Below are 20,956 nucleotides of genomic sequence, written 5' to 3' on the forward strand. Positions count from 1 at the left end.
ACACTGTAACCCGGGCTAGGCTGGTGCTCGGGCAGCCCCGCAAGAGGGAAGGTGCCCAGGGCAGTGCCGCCTTACATGGTGAAGTCCTTCTCCTCCTTGATGCGCTCGATGCTGTGCCGCAGTACCGTGTTCTCGTGCTCGGTCTCGGCCAGCTCTTGGGCCACCTCCTCCAGCTCCTCCTTGCGTTCCTCCAGGAATCTTTTGGCCATCTGGCGCTCTCCCTTCTGCGTCTTGACCTGTGCAGGGGCATGCAGGCAGGGGCCACTGAGGGGAGGAGCTCCTCTCCACCGCATCTCAAGGTCCGCTGCTTTGGACAAAGCAAGGGGCACCTCCGATTGAGCACTCCATACTACTGAGGTCCTTTGGGCGCAAGCTCAGTCAATCGTCACAAAGACTCTGGACAGACACGATTCCTCTCATTTCCTCGTCACTGAGGAAAGGGAGCAAAGGGAGCCTGAGTGACTTTCCGGTTGGGGACAGAGCCAGGATACAAACGGTTGTTCAGCTGGCACTCCACGGGAGGAGAGATGTCACAAAAAGGCCCCTCGGGCTGTGGAGAAAGGCGGGCCTGTTGCCAGGCAGCCACCAGCCGCAGGTTCTCCAAGAGGGCCCTGGGCCCCAGTCGCAGGGGAGGACTAAAGACACAGGCCCCGTCAGCAGCCGCAACGAGGATTCCACGGCAGCTCCACCAACTTATTAGTTGGGGGCCTTGGACTTCCAAGTTGTTTCCAATTTCATTGCCACATCCCACCCAAAGACACAGCCCAGCAACTGGGGACAAACTTCCTCTGCCTGTTTGGGGCATTGTTTTCTGTTTTTTTTTTTTTAATTTTTGTATAAAATGGAAAACAGAGGCCCCAGTGTCCCAGTCACTACATCTCCAAGACAGGGACAATAATACCACCGGCTTCGTTTACTGTAGTAAAAAATCAAACCAGGCCATCCATACAGAGCACCAGGCAAGGTCAGGGCCAGGCCTGGGCTAAGTGCTTGATGGAAAGGGATCCCAGGTTGCCCTGACTACCTCCCCAGGGGCACCTGAAACCCTGGGAGGCCTGCAGAGGCAGCTGGAAGGAGGTGTCCACCAGGAACTCACCCGGCAGTCCCAAGTGTCCTCGGGACACTGGCCAGCCCAGCCCCCTACCTCCCTCACCTCAGACTTGAGACAACCAACCGCGTTCATTAGACTGTCAATCTTCTTATCATAACGGTTCATTTTACAGTGACCCGAGTCGTCATCTTCGGTAGAGAGGTCACTTAACCGCATCACTGAGACCAGCTTTTCTGAAGATGGTGGTGTGATCTCCAGGCAGTGAGGTGGATTCTGATGTAGAGGAGGGAGAGACACATGAAGTCATAAGGCAGAACTGCAACCATTGGTCCCACCATCCCTGGCTGTCCGCTGAGCAGGAAGAGCTAAAACTGCTACAGGGCAAAACCACAGAGACCCCAAGGGGAAGGGCACACCGACCTTCTTGGTGGAACACTGCCTCATTATCTACCCTTGTTTGTTTTTTTTTTGTCTTTTTTTTTTTTTTGCGATACGCGGGCCTTTCACTGCTGTGGCCTCTCCTGCCGCGGAGCACAGGCTCCGGATGCGCAGGCTCAGTGGCCACGGCTCACGGGCCCAGCCGCTCCGCGGCATGTGGGATCCTCCCGGACCGGGGCACAAACCCGTGTCCCCTGCATCGGGCGGACCCTCAACCACTGCGTCACCAGGGAAGCCCCCTACCCTTGTTTAAATGTTGTTTCTGAAGCTCTTCTAACATAGAAATAAAAAGCGTGTGTTACACAACTACTGAAGCCCGCACGCCTACAGCCCGTGGTCCGCAACAAGAGAAGCCACCGCAATGAGAAGCCCGCGCACCGCAACGAAGAGCAGTGGCTACTCTTCATTGCGGTGCGCGGGCTTCTCATTGCGGTGGCTTCTCTTGTTGTGGAGCACGGGTTCTAGGCGCGTGGGCTTCAGCAATTGCGGCACACGGGCTCAGTAGCTGTGGCTCGCAAGCTCTAGAGAGCAGGCTCAGTAGTTGTGGCGCACGGGCTTAGTTGCTCCGCAGCATGTTGGATCTTCCCAGACCGGGGCTCAAACCCGTGTTCCCTGAATTGGCAGGTCGATTCTTAACCACTGCACCACCAGGGACATCCCCAGTGTCAAGTTTAAAATGAAGGATATAACAAATTGGCAAAAACTGTGATTCCCAAAGTTGGCAAAAGTTGGGGGCAGTAAATATTTTCATACACCTAGGGTAGACATGAAATATGTCAAAAGTCTTTTAAATGAATATGAATACATTGGATATTGTATGAATACATTGAATATTGTGGATAGTTGCAAAGGCAAACAAATCTTCTATAACAGGTATTTTAAGGACAAGTGGAGAAATTTAAATATTAACCAGATGTTATATGATTAAGAAATTAAGTTTAAAAAAAAATGAAGTGAAGTTTTTAGGACTAATCACTGTTATTTTGCTTATGGAGAAAATGTTATTAGAAATGCATACTGAATTATTTAGGGTTAAAATGGTATTTCTAGAAAATATTTACCTAAATACATCAGCTTAAAAAAATAATTTTTAAAATGCATGTCCCCCTCAGAGAAGTTTATGCAAAGCTGTATAATACTTTCAAGACTTCAAAAAGATATTCTAATCTGGGGGCAAGTGTTTCCATGTTTTTTTTTGTTGTTGTTTTTTTAACTGTCTTTTAATTAATTAACTTATTTATTTGGTTGCACCGGGTCTTAGGTGCAGCAGGCGGGCTCCTTAGTTGTGGCAGGCAGGCTCCTGAGTTGCAGCTCACAGGCTCCTGAGTTGTGGCATGTGAACTCTTAGTTGCGGCATGCATGTGGCATCTAGTTCCCTGACCAGGGATCGAACCGAGCCCCCCTGCATTGACAGTGCAGAGTCTTATCCACTGCACCACCAGGTAAGTCCCTCCATGGGATTTTGATATATTGAATTTGACTCTCTCATTCTATACATTTATTCCATTGTATTAAGTAATTGCTATTTCTCATTGTTTGCACCGTTTTTTCCTTCTCGTAAGCTGAGGTGGCTAAACTTCTGTGCTAATTTCCAGGGAAAGATGATGGCTATCAGGAATAAAAGGAAGTGTTTTATTTTTTTAATTTTTTAAAAATCTTTATTGCAGTATAACTGCTTTACCATGGTGTGTTAGTTTCTGCTTTATAACAAAGTGAATCAGCTATACATGTACATATCTCCTCCCTCTTGCGTCTCCCTCCCACCCTCCCCATCCCACCCCTCTAGGTGGTCATAAAGCACTGAGCTGATCTCCCTGTGCTATGCGGCTGCTTCCCACTAGCTATCTATTTTACATTCAGTAGTATATATAAGTCCATGCCACTCTCTCACTTCATCCCAGCTTACCCTTCCCCCTCCCAAAGGAAGTGTTTTATATGGGTATAAACTGTTATGTCAAACAAGTAGGACTCATAGGGTGCAATTTAAAAAATGTATGTGCCCTTTGTCCCAGCAATTCTATTTTTGAGGAATTTATCAAGAATATCTAAGAATGTGAATTAATATTTAAATTCAAGGCTAGGGTATAGATAAATGTACAGCAAGATAGTATTGGTTAAATACTTAACAGTACACAAATGTACACACAATGGAATAATGCCTTAAAAAAATAATGTGCGATATAAATATAGTCAAAATAGGTGGAAAAAAGAACATTACAACAATAAGTAAAATATAATCCCATTGTTACAAAAATCAAAAGAACACGTCTATTCACAAGAAAAGATCCAGAAGTCTTGCACCTAGAAGTTACATGGGTCTCTTCTCAGGGTGGCGGAATTACAGGTGGTTTTTACTTTCTTCCTTATGCTGATTTAGATTTTCTAATTTTTTCTAATTTTCAACAATGACTGTGCATTGCTTTTATAAGAAAAAGAGTTATTTTAATATATAAAAGAAAGACAATAGGAAAATGTATAGACAGTATGATTACAATTTGAAAAAAAAACTCCGCATGGGAAAAAGTGATAATAAATGTACCGAAATATTAATAGTTTTAGGGTGGCAGTGACAAGAACAGGACTGGTGATGTTGTTTCTTGAGCTGGGTCTTTGTAAAAATTCATCAACACGCTTCTGATGCATGTACTATCCTGCACTTTCCAATGAAAAGGTTTTAAAACTTAATAGCAGCCAGATTAGAGTAGTAGAATTACAGTGATTGTCTAGTTTTCTGTATTTTCAGCTTTCTGTCATAAAAATAGATGACTTAATTAGTAATAGGGTAGAGAAAAAACCCAGACCTGCTTTCTCCCAAAGATCTTATCTTGTGTACCAGGAGGGGTTTTAAAAATGAAACACGGGGACTTTCCTGGTGGCGCAGCGGTTAAGAATCCGCCTGCCAATGCAGGGGACACGGGTTCGAGCTCTGCTCCAGGAAGATCCCACATGCCGCAGAGCAACTAAGCCCGTGCGCCACAACTACTGAGCCTGCGCTCTAGAGCCCGCGAGCCACAACTACTGAGCCCACGTGCCTAGAGCCCGTGCTCCGCAACAAGAGAAGTCACCGCAATGAGAAGCCCATGCACCACAACGAAGAGTAGCCCCCGCTCGCCACAACTAGAGAAAGCCCACGTTTAGCAACGAAGACCCAACACAGCCAAAAATTAGTTAATTAATTAATTTAAAAAGAAAGAAAAGAAACATGAATCCCCACAAGCACATAGCAGCTTCCGGGGTCCATGTCCAGCTCCACCACAAACTCTTCCTCCTGTGGTCTTTTCTCTCTTGTCCATAATGGTAAGGGCAGGCTGGGGCCTCCCAGGAACATGGAAGGCCACTGAAAAATGGAAAGGGGCTGAACCAAGAGGACAGCATGAAAGACAGCTACTGCTTGAGAGATGGTAAGTCACATCTCTGGGCCCCTCCGTTTCTAGAATTCTGTGGCCCCAGGACTGGAAGGGGCACTGAGCTTTCCAGGGGGGACCATAGTCCTAGAACCCATGTCAACAGGAAGTCCATTTCCACAGTGGCATGACTTTGATATATAATTTGAGAACTACTAAGTCTCTTCATTAAAAAAAAAGAAAAGAAAAAAGCATTTTAAATAAAATATAGTATGTTTGTTATAAAGAAATTCAAGCAAACCATGAAAAGATAAAGCATTAAAGCCTCCCACCCCAGAGGTAATCACTGCTTACCACTTCTTATATTTCCTCCCCAAAACAGGTTTGCACATATAAACATATCCATACACACATGGACACACAGATGCACTTTTCTGCACAAATAGGGCCAAACTCTCCGTGCTGTGCCACTTGGTGCTTCATTATCATGTAGAAATATCTACCTCAATCTTCTAGTGGTTGCATGGCATTCCATTGTATGGATGCATCATAATTTAACCAATACCCTCCTGACAGACATTTAGGTTGCTTCTAATTTTTCTCTATTGCAAACAATGCTTTAGTAAACATCCTGATACACACACAGATCCCTGTACTCTTCTGTGACTTTTAGCATCAATTCCCAAGTGTAGAACTATAGAATCCATGTTTGGATGGATGCTGCCAAACTGCCTGCAGAACGGCTGAATCGGTTTCACAATCCACTCAAAACTGTCCAGGGGGACTTCCCTGGTGGCGCAGTGGTTAAGAATCCGCCTGCCAATGCAGGGCACACGGGTTCAAGCCCTGGTCCAGGAAGATCCCACATGCCGCAGAGCAACGAAGCCTGTGTGCCACGACTACTGAGCCTGTGCTCTAGAGCCCGCGAGCCACAACTACTGAAACCCGTGCACCACAACTACTGAAGCCTGTGTGCCTACAGCCCATGATCTGCAACAAGAGAAGCCACTGCAATGAGAAGCCCGTGTACCGCAACAAAGATCCAATACAACCAAAAATAAATAAATAAAACAAATAAATTTAAAAAACATATATTAAACAACAACAACAACAAAAAAAAACTGTCCAGGGACTTCCCTGGTGGTCCAGTGGTTAAGACTCCGCACTTCCACTGCAGGGGGCACAGGTTCGATCCCTGGTTGGGGAATTAAGATACCACATGCCATGCTGCGCGGCCAAAAAAAAAAAACACAAACAAAAAACCATCTAAAAAAGATTCGTTGATACCTCCCATATGCTTGTCAACACAAGATATTCATAATCTTTTCAACTTTTTTCCATTCAATAAAAATGATAGCTTGTTTTATCTAAAATGTAGTTGTTTCTAATTTACATTTCACTGATTATTAGTGAGGTACACATAGTAAAAAAAATCTAAAAAGCATTTTAATTCCAGTCTTCCTTGCACTTTATATAGAGAGATATGTCAGAACACTTTTCATTTATTCCCTAGAATACCAAACTCTCTTTGTCTCTTAGGGATAACATGGTAAATCAGGGAGTCAAGAGAGTGAAGTATGACTCTAAACTTCAGAGTAATTACTATTATTTCTAATTTTAAAAGTAATAAGTTCTCAGAAAGATAATCTTTCAAAATAGATCAGGGGCTTCCCTGGTGGCGCAGTTGTTGAGAGTCTGCCTGCCGATGCAGGGGACACGGGTTCGTGCCCCGGTCCGGGAAGATCCCACATGCCACGGAGCGGCTGGGCCCGTGAGCCATGGCCGCTGGGCCTGCGCGTCCGGAGCCTGTGCTGCACAACGGGAGAGGCCACAGCAGTGAGAGGCCCGCGTACCACAAAAAAAAATACATATATATATACATACATATATATATATATATGTACATGTATATATACATATATATATATGTGTGTGTATATATATATATATATATATATATATATATATATATATATATCAGGCATCATCATCTTAAGGTATAGTCATCCCTTGGTCTCCACAGGGATTGGTTCCAGGACCCTCATGGATATCAAAATCAAAGGATGCTCAAGTCCCTTGTATAAAATGGTGTAATATTTGCACATAACCTAGGCACCTCCTCCTGTATACTTTAAATTAGCTCTAGATTATTTATAATACCTAATTCAATGTAAATGCTTTGTCAGTAGTTGCTGGCACACAGCAAATTCAAGTTTTGCTTTTTGGAACTTTATGGATTTTTTTTTTTTTCTTAAATCTGTGGTTGGTTGAATCTACAGATGTGGAACCCGTGGATACAGAGGGCCAACTGTAGTCTCAAGCCCTTTACTTGTCTCAATAATAAGATCTTTGTCTAAAACACAGTCACAGGCCTTGTCTTGTCAATGAGTTTCTTCACTGCTATTGACTAGAACGTAAGCGTAAGGAAGGCACAGCTGCCAGTTTGCAGCTGTAACCCCAGTGTGCAGCAGTGTCGCAAGAAATGCATGAATGACTGCACGGATGGATAGATGGACAAGCAAAACGTTTTGAGGTGTGGCTAAAAAAAGACAACAGTTCTCTTGGAACCTTGGCAACTCACACGGAAGGCAGTTATTCCTCAGGAGATTATTCCAGTGGTTTTGATGACATCTATGCAATACGTGCACGGTCTCTTATGGGGGTGACCGTAAAAGTGAAGATGCTTTCTTGGATATGTACGTTCTGGTATATATTTTAAAATTATGCTTTGGCACTAGCAAAGTTACGTGGGGCAAGACATGTAGCTCCTCACATACAAATCAGAGAGCCTACGAGTACCGCCTCTAGAATGAGACACCCCTGAGTCCTAACTCCACCTCTGCTACTCTCTCTGTGAGACTTCACCTCTCTGAGCCTTGGTTTCCTCATCTGCACCTTAGGAGAGCGGGACCTACCGCATTGCAGTGTTGGCAGGACTCAAGAAGATTCCCACACTTTCAGGGTTTAGCAAGGCGCTTAGTAAGCGGGACCTACTGGGATGTCTCTGAGAGCTCCCGCCGACCCTGAACCATACAGAGTATGAGGCCTGCTAGAACCTGACCAATTGGAGAAGAAAAGCCTGAACGAGAATGAGCCTACCTCCCACTTGCATCCCACATGCCGGGTGGATGATTTTCCAGGGGGCATCCAAGGTACCTTGGTTTTCACCCGGACACTCCGCCGCACATTCACGGTGTCCCCTTTCATTCCGCGCTTATGTGATTTCTGTGGAAAGGGACAAACCCAGGGTCACTTCCCCACGCAGCTGGCCGTGGCATCACTCTGGTGGCATCTGCTTCCAACTCTGCTGGGGAGCCGCTTCTGACTAAGGCTACTGCTGCCACTTCCAGGTGACCGTCCTACCTTCCAACCAGGCAACTGAGCTCTGAAAGCGAATGTGTCTGTCTCTCAAATCTCTGGAGTTAGAAGTGTGAGGAGGCCCAGCTGGGAGGTGTCGCCTTGCTCCACAGCCTTGGCCTTGCCCCCCTGGCATGCTCCTACCTGGCTGTTGGTCGCTGATGCTTTCGGGAGTTTTTTTATGTGGACATGGACAGGGGTGTTCTCATCCACGTGAACATGTAAGGGGGGAGTTGAAGAGCGGTCCTTCATGGTTCGCTTCTGGCAGGTGGGGGAGGACAACACAAAAAAGGTTGATCTGTGGATGAGTAAACTGGGCGTGAAAAACCGAGCTCACAGCCTCTGGGGGCCACTGAAAGCCTAGCCACCAAGCGAGCAGGACAGCAACCAGCACTACTGGCATGCGGGCAGGAAGCAAGGCGGGCGTGCCATTCAGCAGGCTCCTGCAGAGATCCCAGCTGAAGACCACCGGGGAGATGCAGGTCCGTTCAAGAGAAGGGTCTGTGAGACCCACAAGTTCTACAAAAGAGCCCAAACCCAGGCCCCGGGGTCCTCAGAGCTGCATCTCTTTCCGAGCCTGCTGGAATGCACAGCTCCTCCTGAGATTCAGCGCAGCACAGATGGAAAGCAGGTGAGTCCTCCTACACCGGAATCTGAATGGGGCATGCGGATTAGCACGCACAGAACGGTTACGGTGCAAAATACTTCAAGCAGCAGGTAGCTAAAAGACGGTGAAGACAGAAAGCTGGAGGAAATGCCGAGATGAGAAGGTTGTATGGATTCTAAAGGCCACTTAAGCAGGGCTGAACACATACCCCTCACCTACCACCAGCTCCTGTCAATCCCCATTCTTTTTTTTTTTACTTTTTTCTTTTTTCCTTTTTTTTTGGAAATTCTGTTTTCAGATTTTTGAAGTTTGTCTGGAAGGATTAGGCTAACACAACCTCCTCACACCCGGCAGCCTTGCCACCGGCAAAACCAAATCCAATCAATCAGCAGGCTATGCATGAAGGCACCTGACAGAGCACCTGGCCACCGGGCTACCAGCAGAAGCGTTTCTTCTGGCGGGGCCACAGACCACGGGGCTGCTCTGCGCGCATGTCACCTACCGTCACAGTCACACTGGGTGAGCCACAAGGTGTCCTCAAGACCTTTTTCTGCTTGAGACTTGTTACTCTGTTCTTCTCACACGATGGAAACCTGTACCCAGGCATAAGAAGCAGATTATAAGCAGAAAACTAGAGCTCTTCTATTTCTTAGATCTCCCGAAGTTATATACTACATATGGTGTCTAACAAGTCCACGGCTAGGAGAACCAGTGTGGAATCATTTGGCTCCCTGTACACAAGCACCAAGCTCTCATGGTGTGCCTGGCAGGGGGATGGAAGCAGGGGGTGATGGGCATTCGCAGGGCTGGCCTTTTAACCTGCCATCGCATCACACGTATTGTGACCTTTTACTGAAAAGCCCAGCTGTCATCCTGTCTGTCAGGAGACAAAAAAAGCAGGCAGCATGTGGGCAACAGCCAACATGTTAGTCTGGCCAAGGGCGAAAGTGCCCAGGACACTGGCTGGAACAATGCTCAGTGAATGACTGCCATGAAAAGACAGAGGCATAAGCTCAGGAACAAGGTCTCTGTGACTCAGTTTCATAAAATTAATAGTCAAATATTCAAATAAGAGGATGAAAAATGACCATTTCCCAAAATATTCCATTTGCTACCCGTTAAGCCCCTAAGAGGCAGGGTTATTTTTGCTTTTACGGATTTTTTTTTAATACCACGTGTAATTCATCTTATACATAAACAGCCCCATCACCAAATCTGCAAATAAAGCAAAAGTTTAATCTCCAAAATCTGGCAGCAGTCAATCCAAGAATTCCAGGACGGGAAGGGACTTGGAAAGTACATTTGATCCATCCCACTGCCTGATGACAGCCCCCAAAATATGACCTTGCCCTCGCCCTCCATTATTTTGGAAAAAATAATGCAACATAAAAATTCTTTAGCACTTTAGCATACATTTTGCTGTATGTATATCACACCTTGATATAAAAGAAAAAAATTTTTTGAGTCCTACTAATCATTTAGCCAAGGAATACCAAATCTGTGCAGATGGGTTTTTTTTTTCCCTCCTCACTTAGAACATTTCTGTTTACTTGAAGCCAATAGATTTGGGAAAGCTCTCACCCTCAGCGGGTTTTCCATCAAACTACCTGGATTCCACCAACATCTGACTAACTGCCGCGTCCACCTCTTACGTGGTTGTTATTTATTTACACCTAACCTCCTTTCAAAAAGGATCTGAACCTAGTACTCCAATGACAACGATGGTGATCCTATTTGCTACCAGGAACTGGGGCACCTGAGGGAGGGCGGGCCAGAGGGAGGCAGAACTGGGATTACATGCGTGCATTTTCCTCTTTCCTCTTAAAAATTATTTTTAAATGTTTTGGTCCAGGCTTTCAGTACACAGAACAGAGAGCTGAAAAGAGAATCATCCAGTGAGCCTGGCCTGGGAGCCCCTGCCCGCTTTTCCCTGCCCTATGGCGGAGGCGCCCCCCACAATGGCAGTACCTGGGGGAGCCGCCTGAGGATGACGCAGACATGGTTAGGCATCAAAGCCGCAAAGGTGGGCAATTGGGTCAGCAGGCTCTGCTCAGGGGGACCCAGAGGGGCGTGTCAGTGAGAATCTCAGGGGCCGGGCATCAAACGTCCTGAGGGGAGGAGAGTGTAAGCTTTGGGGGTGACAGTTGGATGAAAACTTGGGAGGTGCTCCTCTGCTGTCCAAGTCGCACAGCAACTGACTGTCCTGCCAAAGTGGGGGGAGATAGGAGAGGCTGAGCGACCCGGTGGGCGGGGCGGTGAGAGCTCCCCTCCCCAGGGAGGGCCAGGGGGCGGAACTTCGAAGTAAAGGACCACCACACCCAGGCCCCACGCGGGAGGGAAGGTGGGTGGCCACCAGGGGGAAAACCTGAGATGCTGGCTCGCGTGCGAAGAGGGCAGGAGAGAACCGCTAGGCTCCAAGTGGGCCCCAAAGGGCCGGAACCGGCGTAGGGAGCGGGAGGGATAGTCGGGGCGGAGCCAGGGCAACTGTCTCCTAGGAGAAGGGCGTTCCCGGCAAAATAGACACCCGAGAAGACCAATAGTATTTGAAGGAGGAAGGAGCGGAGGCTGCAGGGGGAAAGGGGCGCTAAGCAGCGAGTGGGTGCCCCGACGGCAGAGGGAAAATCCTCCAGGGCGAAGCAGCGGCCGCTGAGATTTAGTATCCGAGTTAGAGCGGGTTCGACGTCGGGTCGTGCAGGGAGCGCGGCGGGAGAACCGGGAGGCCCGCTGGACAGGTGAACCCACCCAACGGGGTAGGGCGCCCCGGAGGCGGTCCCCGGGGACTGCGCTGCCTACGAGAAGCCGTCAAATAACTGCCGGGCCGAGGCCCTCAGGGAGGGCGAGGCGGACGGGGCGACGCCCACCGGCGGGCAAGAGGGCGCGGGGCCAGTCTCTGTCGGCGGAAAGAAGGGACGACCACCCACCAGCGGGCAGGAGGGGACCAGTTTCTGCCCATAGAGAGAAGGCCGAAGCCTGGAGGGAGCAGAACCCTGCCGGTGGCCAGGTGAGGAAAGGCCCGCCCGTTAGCGGGAGGAGGAGAAGGCCCGCGCCGGTGGGCGGGGCGGGGGGCGAGATTCTGACGGGAACTGGACGAGCGCGCCGGAGGGTGCCGGCGGGGGCGGCCCGGGGGGGCAGCGGGACCCGGCGACCTCGGCGGGGGCCACCCCGCCCGTGGGGACCAGGCCCGGCGGCGGCCGCGGAACGCCCCGGAGCGCCCTGGCTCCCGCCTGCCGGCGGCCTCTCACCAGAAGCGACACGGCTGCGCCCAGAAACGCCTCCTTATGAAGTCGTTGAAGTCAGAGGCCAGGGTCTTGCCATGGAGACGCCGCGGCGGATTCAATCCAGCTCTGGCAGCGACTCCTCCCCGCTTTCTCCTCCTTTTCCGACAAGCGATCGGCAGGTCGCCCATTGGCCAGTTCAAACCCCCCCGGGAGCCTCTTGGGTGTCGCCATTTAGGCCCAGCCCCTGGCGTCACAGAGATGCCCCGCCCCACCAGAAGCTCCACCCCCTTCCGGGCCACGCGTAGCGTCGCCAGGGAGACGCGCGACGCCACTGACGGGCCTGGCCCGGGCTTGCGTCGACCGGGCTTGCCTCACCGGTCAAGACGAGCTTTCCCCCCTTCGCCATTTTTACCCTGCCTTCAGCCCTCATCGGTTCCCCAAACTCAGAGGAGCGCCCAACTTCTAGCCTACTCCCTCTGATTCATATTAGGCCACTGGGCTCAGGGGTCAGGAAACATGTTACTGTCCGGAGCTGGGCGCTGCTTCTGGAAATACAGCCCTGTCTCTCCTCCCCTGTTGGTGCAGAGATGGAGCCCGCTTCTGCACACCACCCAGACTCTCTCCCCCTCCCACATCGCCTGTCTTTGTCCAGGGTGGGGGAAGGGTCCGCGTTCCTCTTGCTCGTCAGTGCCCTCCTGCACACTGTATGCTGCTGTGTGTACACACCTACTCCGTTGAAGTTCTCGCTGAGTCTCCATCTTCTCAACTATGCTTCACTGTCAGCCAATTATGGGGGGCTGTCACGTGGCTCACGCAGCCGCCCTGGATTCTGGGAGACTTTAACATCCTCAGGGCCATCCTGGCCTCAGTTCCTTGACATCCTCATCTCCATGACCTTCTCTCCACCTCAGCCATGTACTCCCAGGGTCACACAACTGGTCCACCTGAAATCTTAAGTTCCAGCTCCCCCCTCTCCAAACAGAACGCATTCTTTTGCCTTCCCGCCTACTGTCTAATGCTTATGGCGTTCATTCCTCAGTGTTAGGGAGCCCTCCACTCCCTTGCCCCGTTCATTTTCTCCCTGTTGAAGAAATGATGGATCCCCAATCCTTATTGTAATCCAACCACCAGAGTCTCTGCAAAGATCAAATGCACAAATCATTTCCTCCACCCTCAGCTGAGCCCTCACCACTGCCCAGCAATGGTTTAATTTATCCCTGGACCCCCTCCTCCTCCCCACGTTGGCTTTTTATTTATCTGTCTATTTATTTATGTATTTTTGGCTGAGTTGGGTCTTTGTTGCTGTGCGCGGGCTTTCTCTAGTTGCGGTGAGTGGGGGGCTGCTCTTCGTTGTGGTGCACGGGCTTCTCATTGCAGTGACTTCTCTTGTTGCGGAGCACGGGCTCGAGGCGCAAAGGCTTCAGTAGTTGTGGCTCGTGGGTTGTAGAGCGCAGGCTCAGTAGTTGTGGCACACGGGCTTAGTTGCTCCGCGGCATGTGGGATCTTCCCGGACCAGGGCTCAAACCCGTGTCCCCTGCATTGGCAGGCGGATTCTGAACCACTGCGCCACCAGGGAAGCCCGCCACGTTGGCTTTTCCAAATCTTTGCCTCTTCCCCATCCCATATGACAACTCTCCTTTTTCATAGAGAAACATAAATTCATCCAGTGGAATTCTCTCCACCTTCTCCCACCTTCCCCCACCTTATTCCCCCACCTTCAGAAGAAGTGATGTCATTTTTGCTGCCCAAGATAACCTTCTTGTTTCCAGGCCTAGGTCAAACATCTCTGTAAAACATCTCTTGCCAGCCCCAACACAGAGTTGTTGATCATTTCTCAGTGCTCCCACATTCAATGAACCAACATTTATGAAGTCCCTACTGTGTGCTAAGCCCAGGGTGAGGGACACCAAACCAACACATCCCACTCGGTCTTCAAGGAGTACACAGCCAACCCCTCTGACGTGACCAGATGAAATGATTAAAGCTTTCCCCTCCCCACCCACTGAAGGATTTTGCCTCTGTGGTTCTGTCCCCTACCCACCATCTGAGGAGGGTTTTTCTCTGCCAGTGCAGTTCTTCGGGGCTTTTGTGATGGAGAATCTGAGAATGGACAGGACTGAGAGGTCACCACCCTCAACACACACACACATACACACACATGCATACACTGGAAACGAGTGACAGGAAGGAGGAGGGGGAAAATCTTAGAGACAGGCAACAGGGAGGAAGGGGTGCTGAAGACAGGGGCACAGGGACACCTGTAGTGGGTGAAGGATGTGCGATGGGAAAGAGAACAGGATTTTTTCTTTAAATATTATTTATTTATTTATTTATTTGTCTGCGCCGAGTCTTAGTTGCAGCTTGCAGGATCTTCTGTGCAGCGTGCAGGATCTTCTAGTTGTGAGATCTAGTTCCCTGACCAGGGATCGAACCCGGGCCCCCTGCATTGGGAGCTCGGAGTCTTAACCACTGGACCACCAGGGAAGTCCCAGAGAAGGGGAATTTTTAAAGCATAGCTGTGGTCTGTTATTTGCCCCTTTTGTGGTGTTTGAGAAATGCAGGTAAAGAACTTGAGTTATTCTGATATCACTTTGTTTTTTGTGGCGGTTTTTTGTTTTGTTTTGTTTTGGCTGCATCAAGCGGCTTGCAGGAAGGACGTGCGATTGGAAAGAAAACAGGAATTTTAAAAAATATATTATTTATTTGGCTGCGCCGAGCCTTAGTTGCAGCTTGCGGGATCTTCTTTGCAGCATGCAGGATCTTTTAGTTGTGAGATCTAGTTCCCTGACCAGGGATCAAACCCGTGACCCCTGCAGTGGAAGCATGGAGTCCTAACCACTGTACCGCCAGGGAATTCCCTGATATCACTTTGGATTGCTGGACCGTGTTTTCTGAATTCAAGCCACTCCAAGCCTGGCCAGCACTGGCCACTTTTTTTTTTAAGAGCACTACCTAGCACTGATGAGGACATTGGGAAATAAGCAGTCTCACACATTGCTGGTAGGTTTAAAAACTGATGTAACCGGACTTCCTTGGTGGCGCAGTGGTTCAGAATCCGCCTGCCAATGCAGGGGACACGGGTTCGAGCCCTGGTCTGGGAAGATCCCACATGCCGCGGAGCAACTAAGTCCGTGCACCACAACTGCTGAGCCTACATTCTAGAGCCTGCGGGCCACAACTAGTGAGGCTGCGTGCTGCAACTACTGAAGCCTACGCGTCTAGAGCCCGTGCTCCGTAACAAGAGAAGCCACCATAGTAAGAAGTCCGCGCACCGCAATGAAGACCCAATGCAGCCAAAAAATAATAATAAAATAGATAATAAGACAGATCAATTGTTGAATGTGCAAAGGTTTCCAAAACATATAGCTGAGAAAAGTAAAAGGCAAGGTGCAAAGCTGTAAGTCGACCATGATGATGTAGATATATATTCACAGAGAAAAAAACTACAAATTTAGGGTGGAGGATACATGGGTGTTTCTTGTATTACACTTATATATCCTCTTTTTAAAACTGTGAACAGGGACTTCCCCGGTGGTCCAGTGGTTAAGACTCTGCGCTTCCACTGCACAGGGTATGGGTTCGATCCCTGGTTGGGTAACTAAGATCCCTCATATCGTGAGAGGCGGTCAAAAATTTAAAAATAAATAAATGAAATAAAAAATAAAACTGTGAACAAAAGAGGGTATGTAATGTGTATTAGTTTCCTAGGGCTGCCTTGACAAAGTACCACAAACTGGGTGAATGAAACAACAGAAACTAAACAGAACTAAACAGTTCTGGAGGCCAGGAGTCTGAGATCAAGGTGTTGGCAGGGTCACGCTCCCTCTGAAGGTGCTTGGGAAGGATCTGGTCCAGGCCTTGGTCCTAGCTTTTGGTAGTTCCTTGGTAGCGGAACTCCAGTCTACCAATGGCCTTCTCCACGTGTGTGTGTCTGCATCCAAATTTCCCCTTTTTATAAGGATAACAGCTGTAGTGGATATTAGGGACCCATATTTCTCCAGTATGACCTCATCCTAACTAATTACAACTATAACAAATCTATTTCCAAATAAAGTTGCATTCTGAGGTACTGGTGTTAGGACTTCAACATATTAACTTTTGGGGGACACAATTCAACCCAAACATAATGTATCTGTTCCATTTAAAGATGTATAATAAAATCGGGACTTCCCTGGCGGTCCAGTGGTTAGGACTCTGCGCTTCTACTGCACGGGGCATGGGTTCCATCCCTGGTCAGGGAAGTAGGATTGCTGCATGCTGCACGGTGCAGCCAAAAATAATAATAATATTAATAACAACAAAATAAACACTAATGGAGCACCACCCAGCCACCCAGCTTAAGTAATAAAAGATATTTTTTTAATTTTTAACCGGAAGACACTATCTCAGAATGTTAACACTAACGATTTTAGTTTCCTCATTCTGTTTCTCTAAATTTCAACAATGAACCTGGGCTTTTCTTATTCGTTGGAAATAAACACAGGTGAAGGAGGAGTTGTTAGCTCCAGCGCTGGACCCCAGCCCTGCGTGCAGCTCCTGGCAGGGGGATGGCCCGAGTCCTTAGGCTCTGGAGCAGCCTCACCATTTGCCCTAGGGCCTGATTACCAGTTGTTTCCATCTTAGAGCACTTCCTCCAGGGCCCTGATGCAATGGCCACAGCATAACCCTGGGGAGAAGGAATCCGTGCTCCAAACAGGGTCTAGCTTTTTCTTTCAGGTGACTTGAGAGATTTCAAGTCCTGGGTGGAGTAGGGAGAGAAAATTCTCCCAGGCCCTATCAAGGATTGGCTCCTCTTGGACCTTTAACCAGCCCCTCAGTGACCCTGGGCCTCTGAGATTGGATGGACGCTGGACTCAGTTGAGAAGAGAGTCCAGGTTCTACGGTGGCCCAAAGCAGCGGTTCTCAAAGTGGGGTCCCTGTACCAGCAACATCAGCATCACCAGGGAACTTGTTAGAAACACACATTGTTTAGGCTCCACCCCAGACTTACTGAATCAGAAACTGGGGGGCAGGGGGAGCAGCAATCTGTGTTTTAACAAGTTCTCCAGGTGATTCGGACGCACTGTAAAGTTTGGACTCTAAAGTTTGAGAACCACTTCCCGGACCATCTGGGAGTGATCTTGGAGGGCAAATCTGGTCATGCCCCTTCATTTTAATGAAGGAAACACATTTTACAGAGAGGAGAAGGACCTGGCTCAAGGGGTACAGATAATTAAGTGGCAGAGGTGAAATTGGAAATTAGATTACCTGTTTACAGAGACACCCTCCTTCTCCCTGCCACACTTTTTCCTCTGACTCAGGCAGACCACCCAAGTCCATCCTGATTCACTGTCATCGTCTGGAGGGTCACTGTGATACCAGTGACCCTCAGTGCAGCACTCCGTCTGTGCCAGGCACCGCGCTCACCTGCATTAGCTCAATGAATCCTCACAACATCCGGTGAGGTCGGCTTGAGTGTAATCCCATTTTACAGAGCAGAAAACTGAGCCTCGAGAGAGGTCAGGACACTTGCCCATGGTCATAGAGCTAGAAGGGGCTGAGACAACTCAAGCCAGTTTTCTCTGCCCGCAAGGCCTACGCTGTGACTAGTAGGTTTGCAGGGAGGGCTCTTCTCCAGTATCCCTTCTTTTTTTTTTTTTTTTTGGCCGCCCTGCTGTTTAAGGGATCTTAGTTCCCCCACCAGGGATTGAACAAGGGCCCTCAGCAATGAAAGTGCGGAGTCCTAACCACTGGACCGCCAGGGAATTCTCCAGCATCTACAATTCGGCTAAGAAACCGGAAGGAAAAAAAGAGCTCCCCAAGCAGGCGAAACAGTTGGCAAACAGCTAATGCCCAAAAGCTGCCATTTACTCATAGCAAAGCCCCTTGTCTCTTGGTTTGCACACTATTGTGGCAGTAGCGGGGTGGGGGGAAGAGCAGATTAGAAGTGGTCCAGCAGGAGCGAGAAGGAGACCTAGTTCTTGCCCCGACCCATCCCCACTCTCACTTTCTTGCAGTTCCCCATGCCTCCCCCAAGCAGTGGGTATGCCTTGGAGAAAGACTTCCCAGCCTTTTTTCAGAGCAGGGCACCCACAGAAAACCAAAATATTTACACAGCATCTGAGTAGTCTGGTGGGTATTGGGGGACGTTTGGAAGTCTTGATGAAAATTTCATACTTCATTCTTCATAATATATATTAGGATTAGAAACTGTGGTATAAAATATTAGGGAAGACTTTAAAGCTCAGTTTTGTATAAAACTTCCAAATAAAACATACTGGATAAAAGAAGACAGACACAAAAGGCCAGGTACTACATGATTCCATCCAGGTGACAGTTTGGAAAAGGCAAACAGATCAGTGGTTTCCAGGGACTGGGGTGGGAAAAGGGAATCGACTGCAGAGAGGCAGAGAACTTTTGGGGAGGATGTATATATTCCGTATCTTCACTGTAGTACTGGTGGCATGACTTTACATCTGTCAAAAATCATCAAAGTACAGAGAAAGACAAATACTGTATGATATCACTTATATGTGGGATCTAAAAAAAAAAAATACAACAAACTGGTGAATAAAACAAAAAAGAATGAAGGGTGGCCCCCGCTCGCCGCAACCAGAGAAAGCCCTCACACAGAAACGAAGACCCAACACAGCAAAAATAAATAAGTAAATTAATAAACTCCTACCCCCAACATAAAAAAATAAAATAAAATAAATATCCATAATTAAAAAAAGAAACACACCCCTAGATACAGAGAACAAACTAGGGGTTACCAGTGGGGACAGGGAAGGGGGAGGTGCAGTAGAGGGTTAGGAGAAAAACAGGGTTATTATGGAATTATATGAAATCATGTGTGTGAAACTTTTGAAAATTGTAAAGCACTATAGAATTTAAAGACTCATTCATTCCAAAAAAAAAATCAAAGTAAATTTTACCGTATGTAGATTTAGCTACAGTTCCCAAACCTGTCAGCTCCTCAGGATCACCTGCGATAGTTTTGTTCAAAAACAGTCAGGCCTCACCCACAACCTACTGAATCAGAACCCTGGGCAGGAGAATTAGGAGGGGGCAGGAATCTGCATTTCAACCAGCTCCCCAGGCAACAGGTGGTGGAGTGTGTGGTTTGGGGCCAGGACTTCTGGGTCAGGACAGGGGATGCCAAGCTTCTATCTCCAGCCCAGACCCGACCCCTGAATCCCAGTCTCGTGTATCTAACTCACTGACACCTGCACCTGAATCTCAAATGCAGCACATCTGAAAATGATCTCCTCCCGCCCCAAGCCAGTCCCCTGCCCCACACTCTGTAGTTTTCTCCATTTCTGTTGATGGCAGTTCCATTCTTCTAGTAATTTGGGTCCAAAACTTTGACATTATCCTCAATCTGTCTAGGTCTCTCTCTCTGTTGTTGTTTAGCTTTTATTTCATAATCATAAACTTAACTCTGCAATTCAGCTAGACTTGGAGCGGGGAATGGAAAATGTGAAACCCAAAGCACTGCAGCAAAAGCACAAAGATTATAGGAGGTCACGAGCAGATGAGGGTGAGGGATGCTCTACTGAGCTACGGAAGGAATGGGCTGTTTAAGATAAGGCACGAGTCGGATTTACTAGATTTGTCCACAGACAGCAATGGTGAGCTTCTTGCTGGTCTTGCCATTGCTGGATCCAGCGTGGTCCACGGCTGCCACACGGTTCATGACCTTTTCTACCTTGCCAAAGACCACACACCTGCCATCCGGCCACTCAGTCTTGACAGTGCAGATGAGAAACTGGGAACCACCTGTGTTGGGTCCAGCATTTGCCACAGACAAGGTGCCAGGACCTGTGTGTTTCAGGGTGAAATTCTCGTCATCAAATTTCTCCTTGTAGCTGGATGCCACCAGTGCCATGATGGTACCACCCTGGCACATAAATCCCGGAATACTTCTGTGAAAGGAGGACCCTCATAACCAAATCTTTGCTCCCCAGTGCTCAGAGCACGCAAGTTTTCTGCTGTCTTTGGAACTTTGTCTGCAAACAGCCTGAAGGAGATGCAGCCCAAGGGCTCGCTGACAATGTGGAAGAACACAGAGGGGTTGACCATTGCTAGGCAGCGCAGGGAGCAGCTCCCAGCGGTGGCGTATCAGTGTCTCCTCCTGAAATTCTGCTGCTGCCTCTCACCGACCCCACTGTTAACACCCTGGTCTGGGGCACCATCATGTCTCACTTGGATTATTACAATGGGTTCCTAACCCATCTACCTACTGCTACCCTGGATCCAACTACATTTCATTACAGCAGCCAGGGTAATCATGTTAAAATAAAAATTAAATTGTGTCATTTGTCTGCCTCAAACCCTCCAGGGGCTCCCTGTCTCAGAGTAAAAGCCAAAATGACCTCCAAGGCCCTCCGTGCTCTGGCCCTGACCTTGGCTCCCTCACCTCCAGAACTTGGCTCCTCCTTGCTCGTTCTGCTCCAGCCACAGTGGCATCTTGCCTGTCTTTTGAACCTGCCAGTCCTGTTCCTGCCTCAGGACCTTTGCATATGCTGCCCCCTTGGCCTAGAATGGTCTTCTTTCCCATATCCCCATAGCTTGTCCCCTCACTTCCTTGAAGTCTTTGTTCATGTGTTAACTTCTCAGCTCATACTTGATATTTCCTCCCTCATTTTGTTCTGTAGGACTTAACAACCTCCAATATTTGCTTCTCTGTTTTTGTCTGTCTCCCTCACTAGAATGTCAGCTCTATGAGGTCAGGGATTTTTGAGGGACAGTTTTATTCACCGCTGTATCCCTAGTATCTAAACATGGCCCATAGAGGGTGCTCAATAAATGTTCATTTTAATGAATGAAAGGGACACCTGGAGCCTGGAAGGGAGAAGTGACTTACTCAAGGTCATAGCCATCCAGAATCAATAGCTTTTGGTCTTGGAATGAACAAAGCACCAATGCCACAGCTCTGGCCTAAAGTCCTTCTCAGAGCCAT

General features: G+C 48.4%; 1 protein-coding gene and 1 pseudogene across 8 annotated transcripts in view; both read right to left on the bottom strand.

The window, feature by feature from the left end:
* Window positions 1-12,203, bottom strand: part of ODF2 (outer dense fiber of sperm tails 2) — a 30,834-nt gene extending 18,631 nt beyond the window's left edge. The window contains exons 1-7 of one of the 8 annotated variants that reach the window (XM_060014051.1): window positions 12,040-12,158; window positions 10,766-10,905; window positions 9,300-9,390; window positions 8,335-8,451; window positions 7,933-8,058; window positions 1,175-1,324; window positions 76-236 (exon numbers count right to left, since the gene is read on the bottom strand). In XM_060014051.1, coding sequence (XP_059870034.1) covers window positions 76-236; window positions 1,175-1,324; window positions 7,933-8,058; window positions 8,335-8,451; window positions 9,300-9,390; window positions 10,766-10,797 — 677 coding nt within the window. In that variant the 5' untranslated portion in view covers window positions 10,798-10,905; window positions 12,040-12,158. Of the gene's footprint in view, window positions 1-75; window positions 237-1,153; window positions 1,325-7,932; window positions 8,059-8,334; window positions 8,489-9,299; window positions 9,391-10,765; window positions 10,906-12,039 lie in introns of those variants that run through there. The other 7 variants (XM_060014050.1, XM_060014048.1, XM_060014047.1 and 4 more) reach the window with 7 other exon arrangements.
* Window positions 12,204-19,600: 7,397 nt separating this feature from the next.
* On the bottom strand, window positions 19,601-20,085 carry LOC132426498 (peptidyl-prolyl cis-trans isomerase A-like; annotated as a pseudogene).
* Between the last annotated feature and the right edge of the window lie 871 nt (window positions 20,086-20,956).

The sequence above is a fragment of the Delphinus delphis genome, chromosome 6, assembly GCF_949987515.2.
Source record: "Delphinus delphis chromosome 6, mDelDel1.2, whole genome shotgun sequence".
NCBI lineage: Eukaryota > Metazoa > Chordata > Mammalia > Artiodactyla > Delphinidae > Delphinus > Delphinus delphis.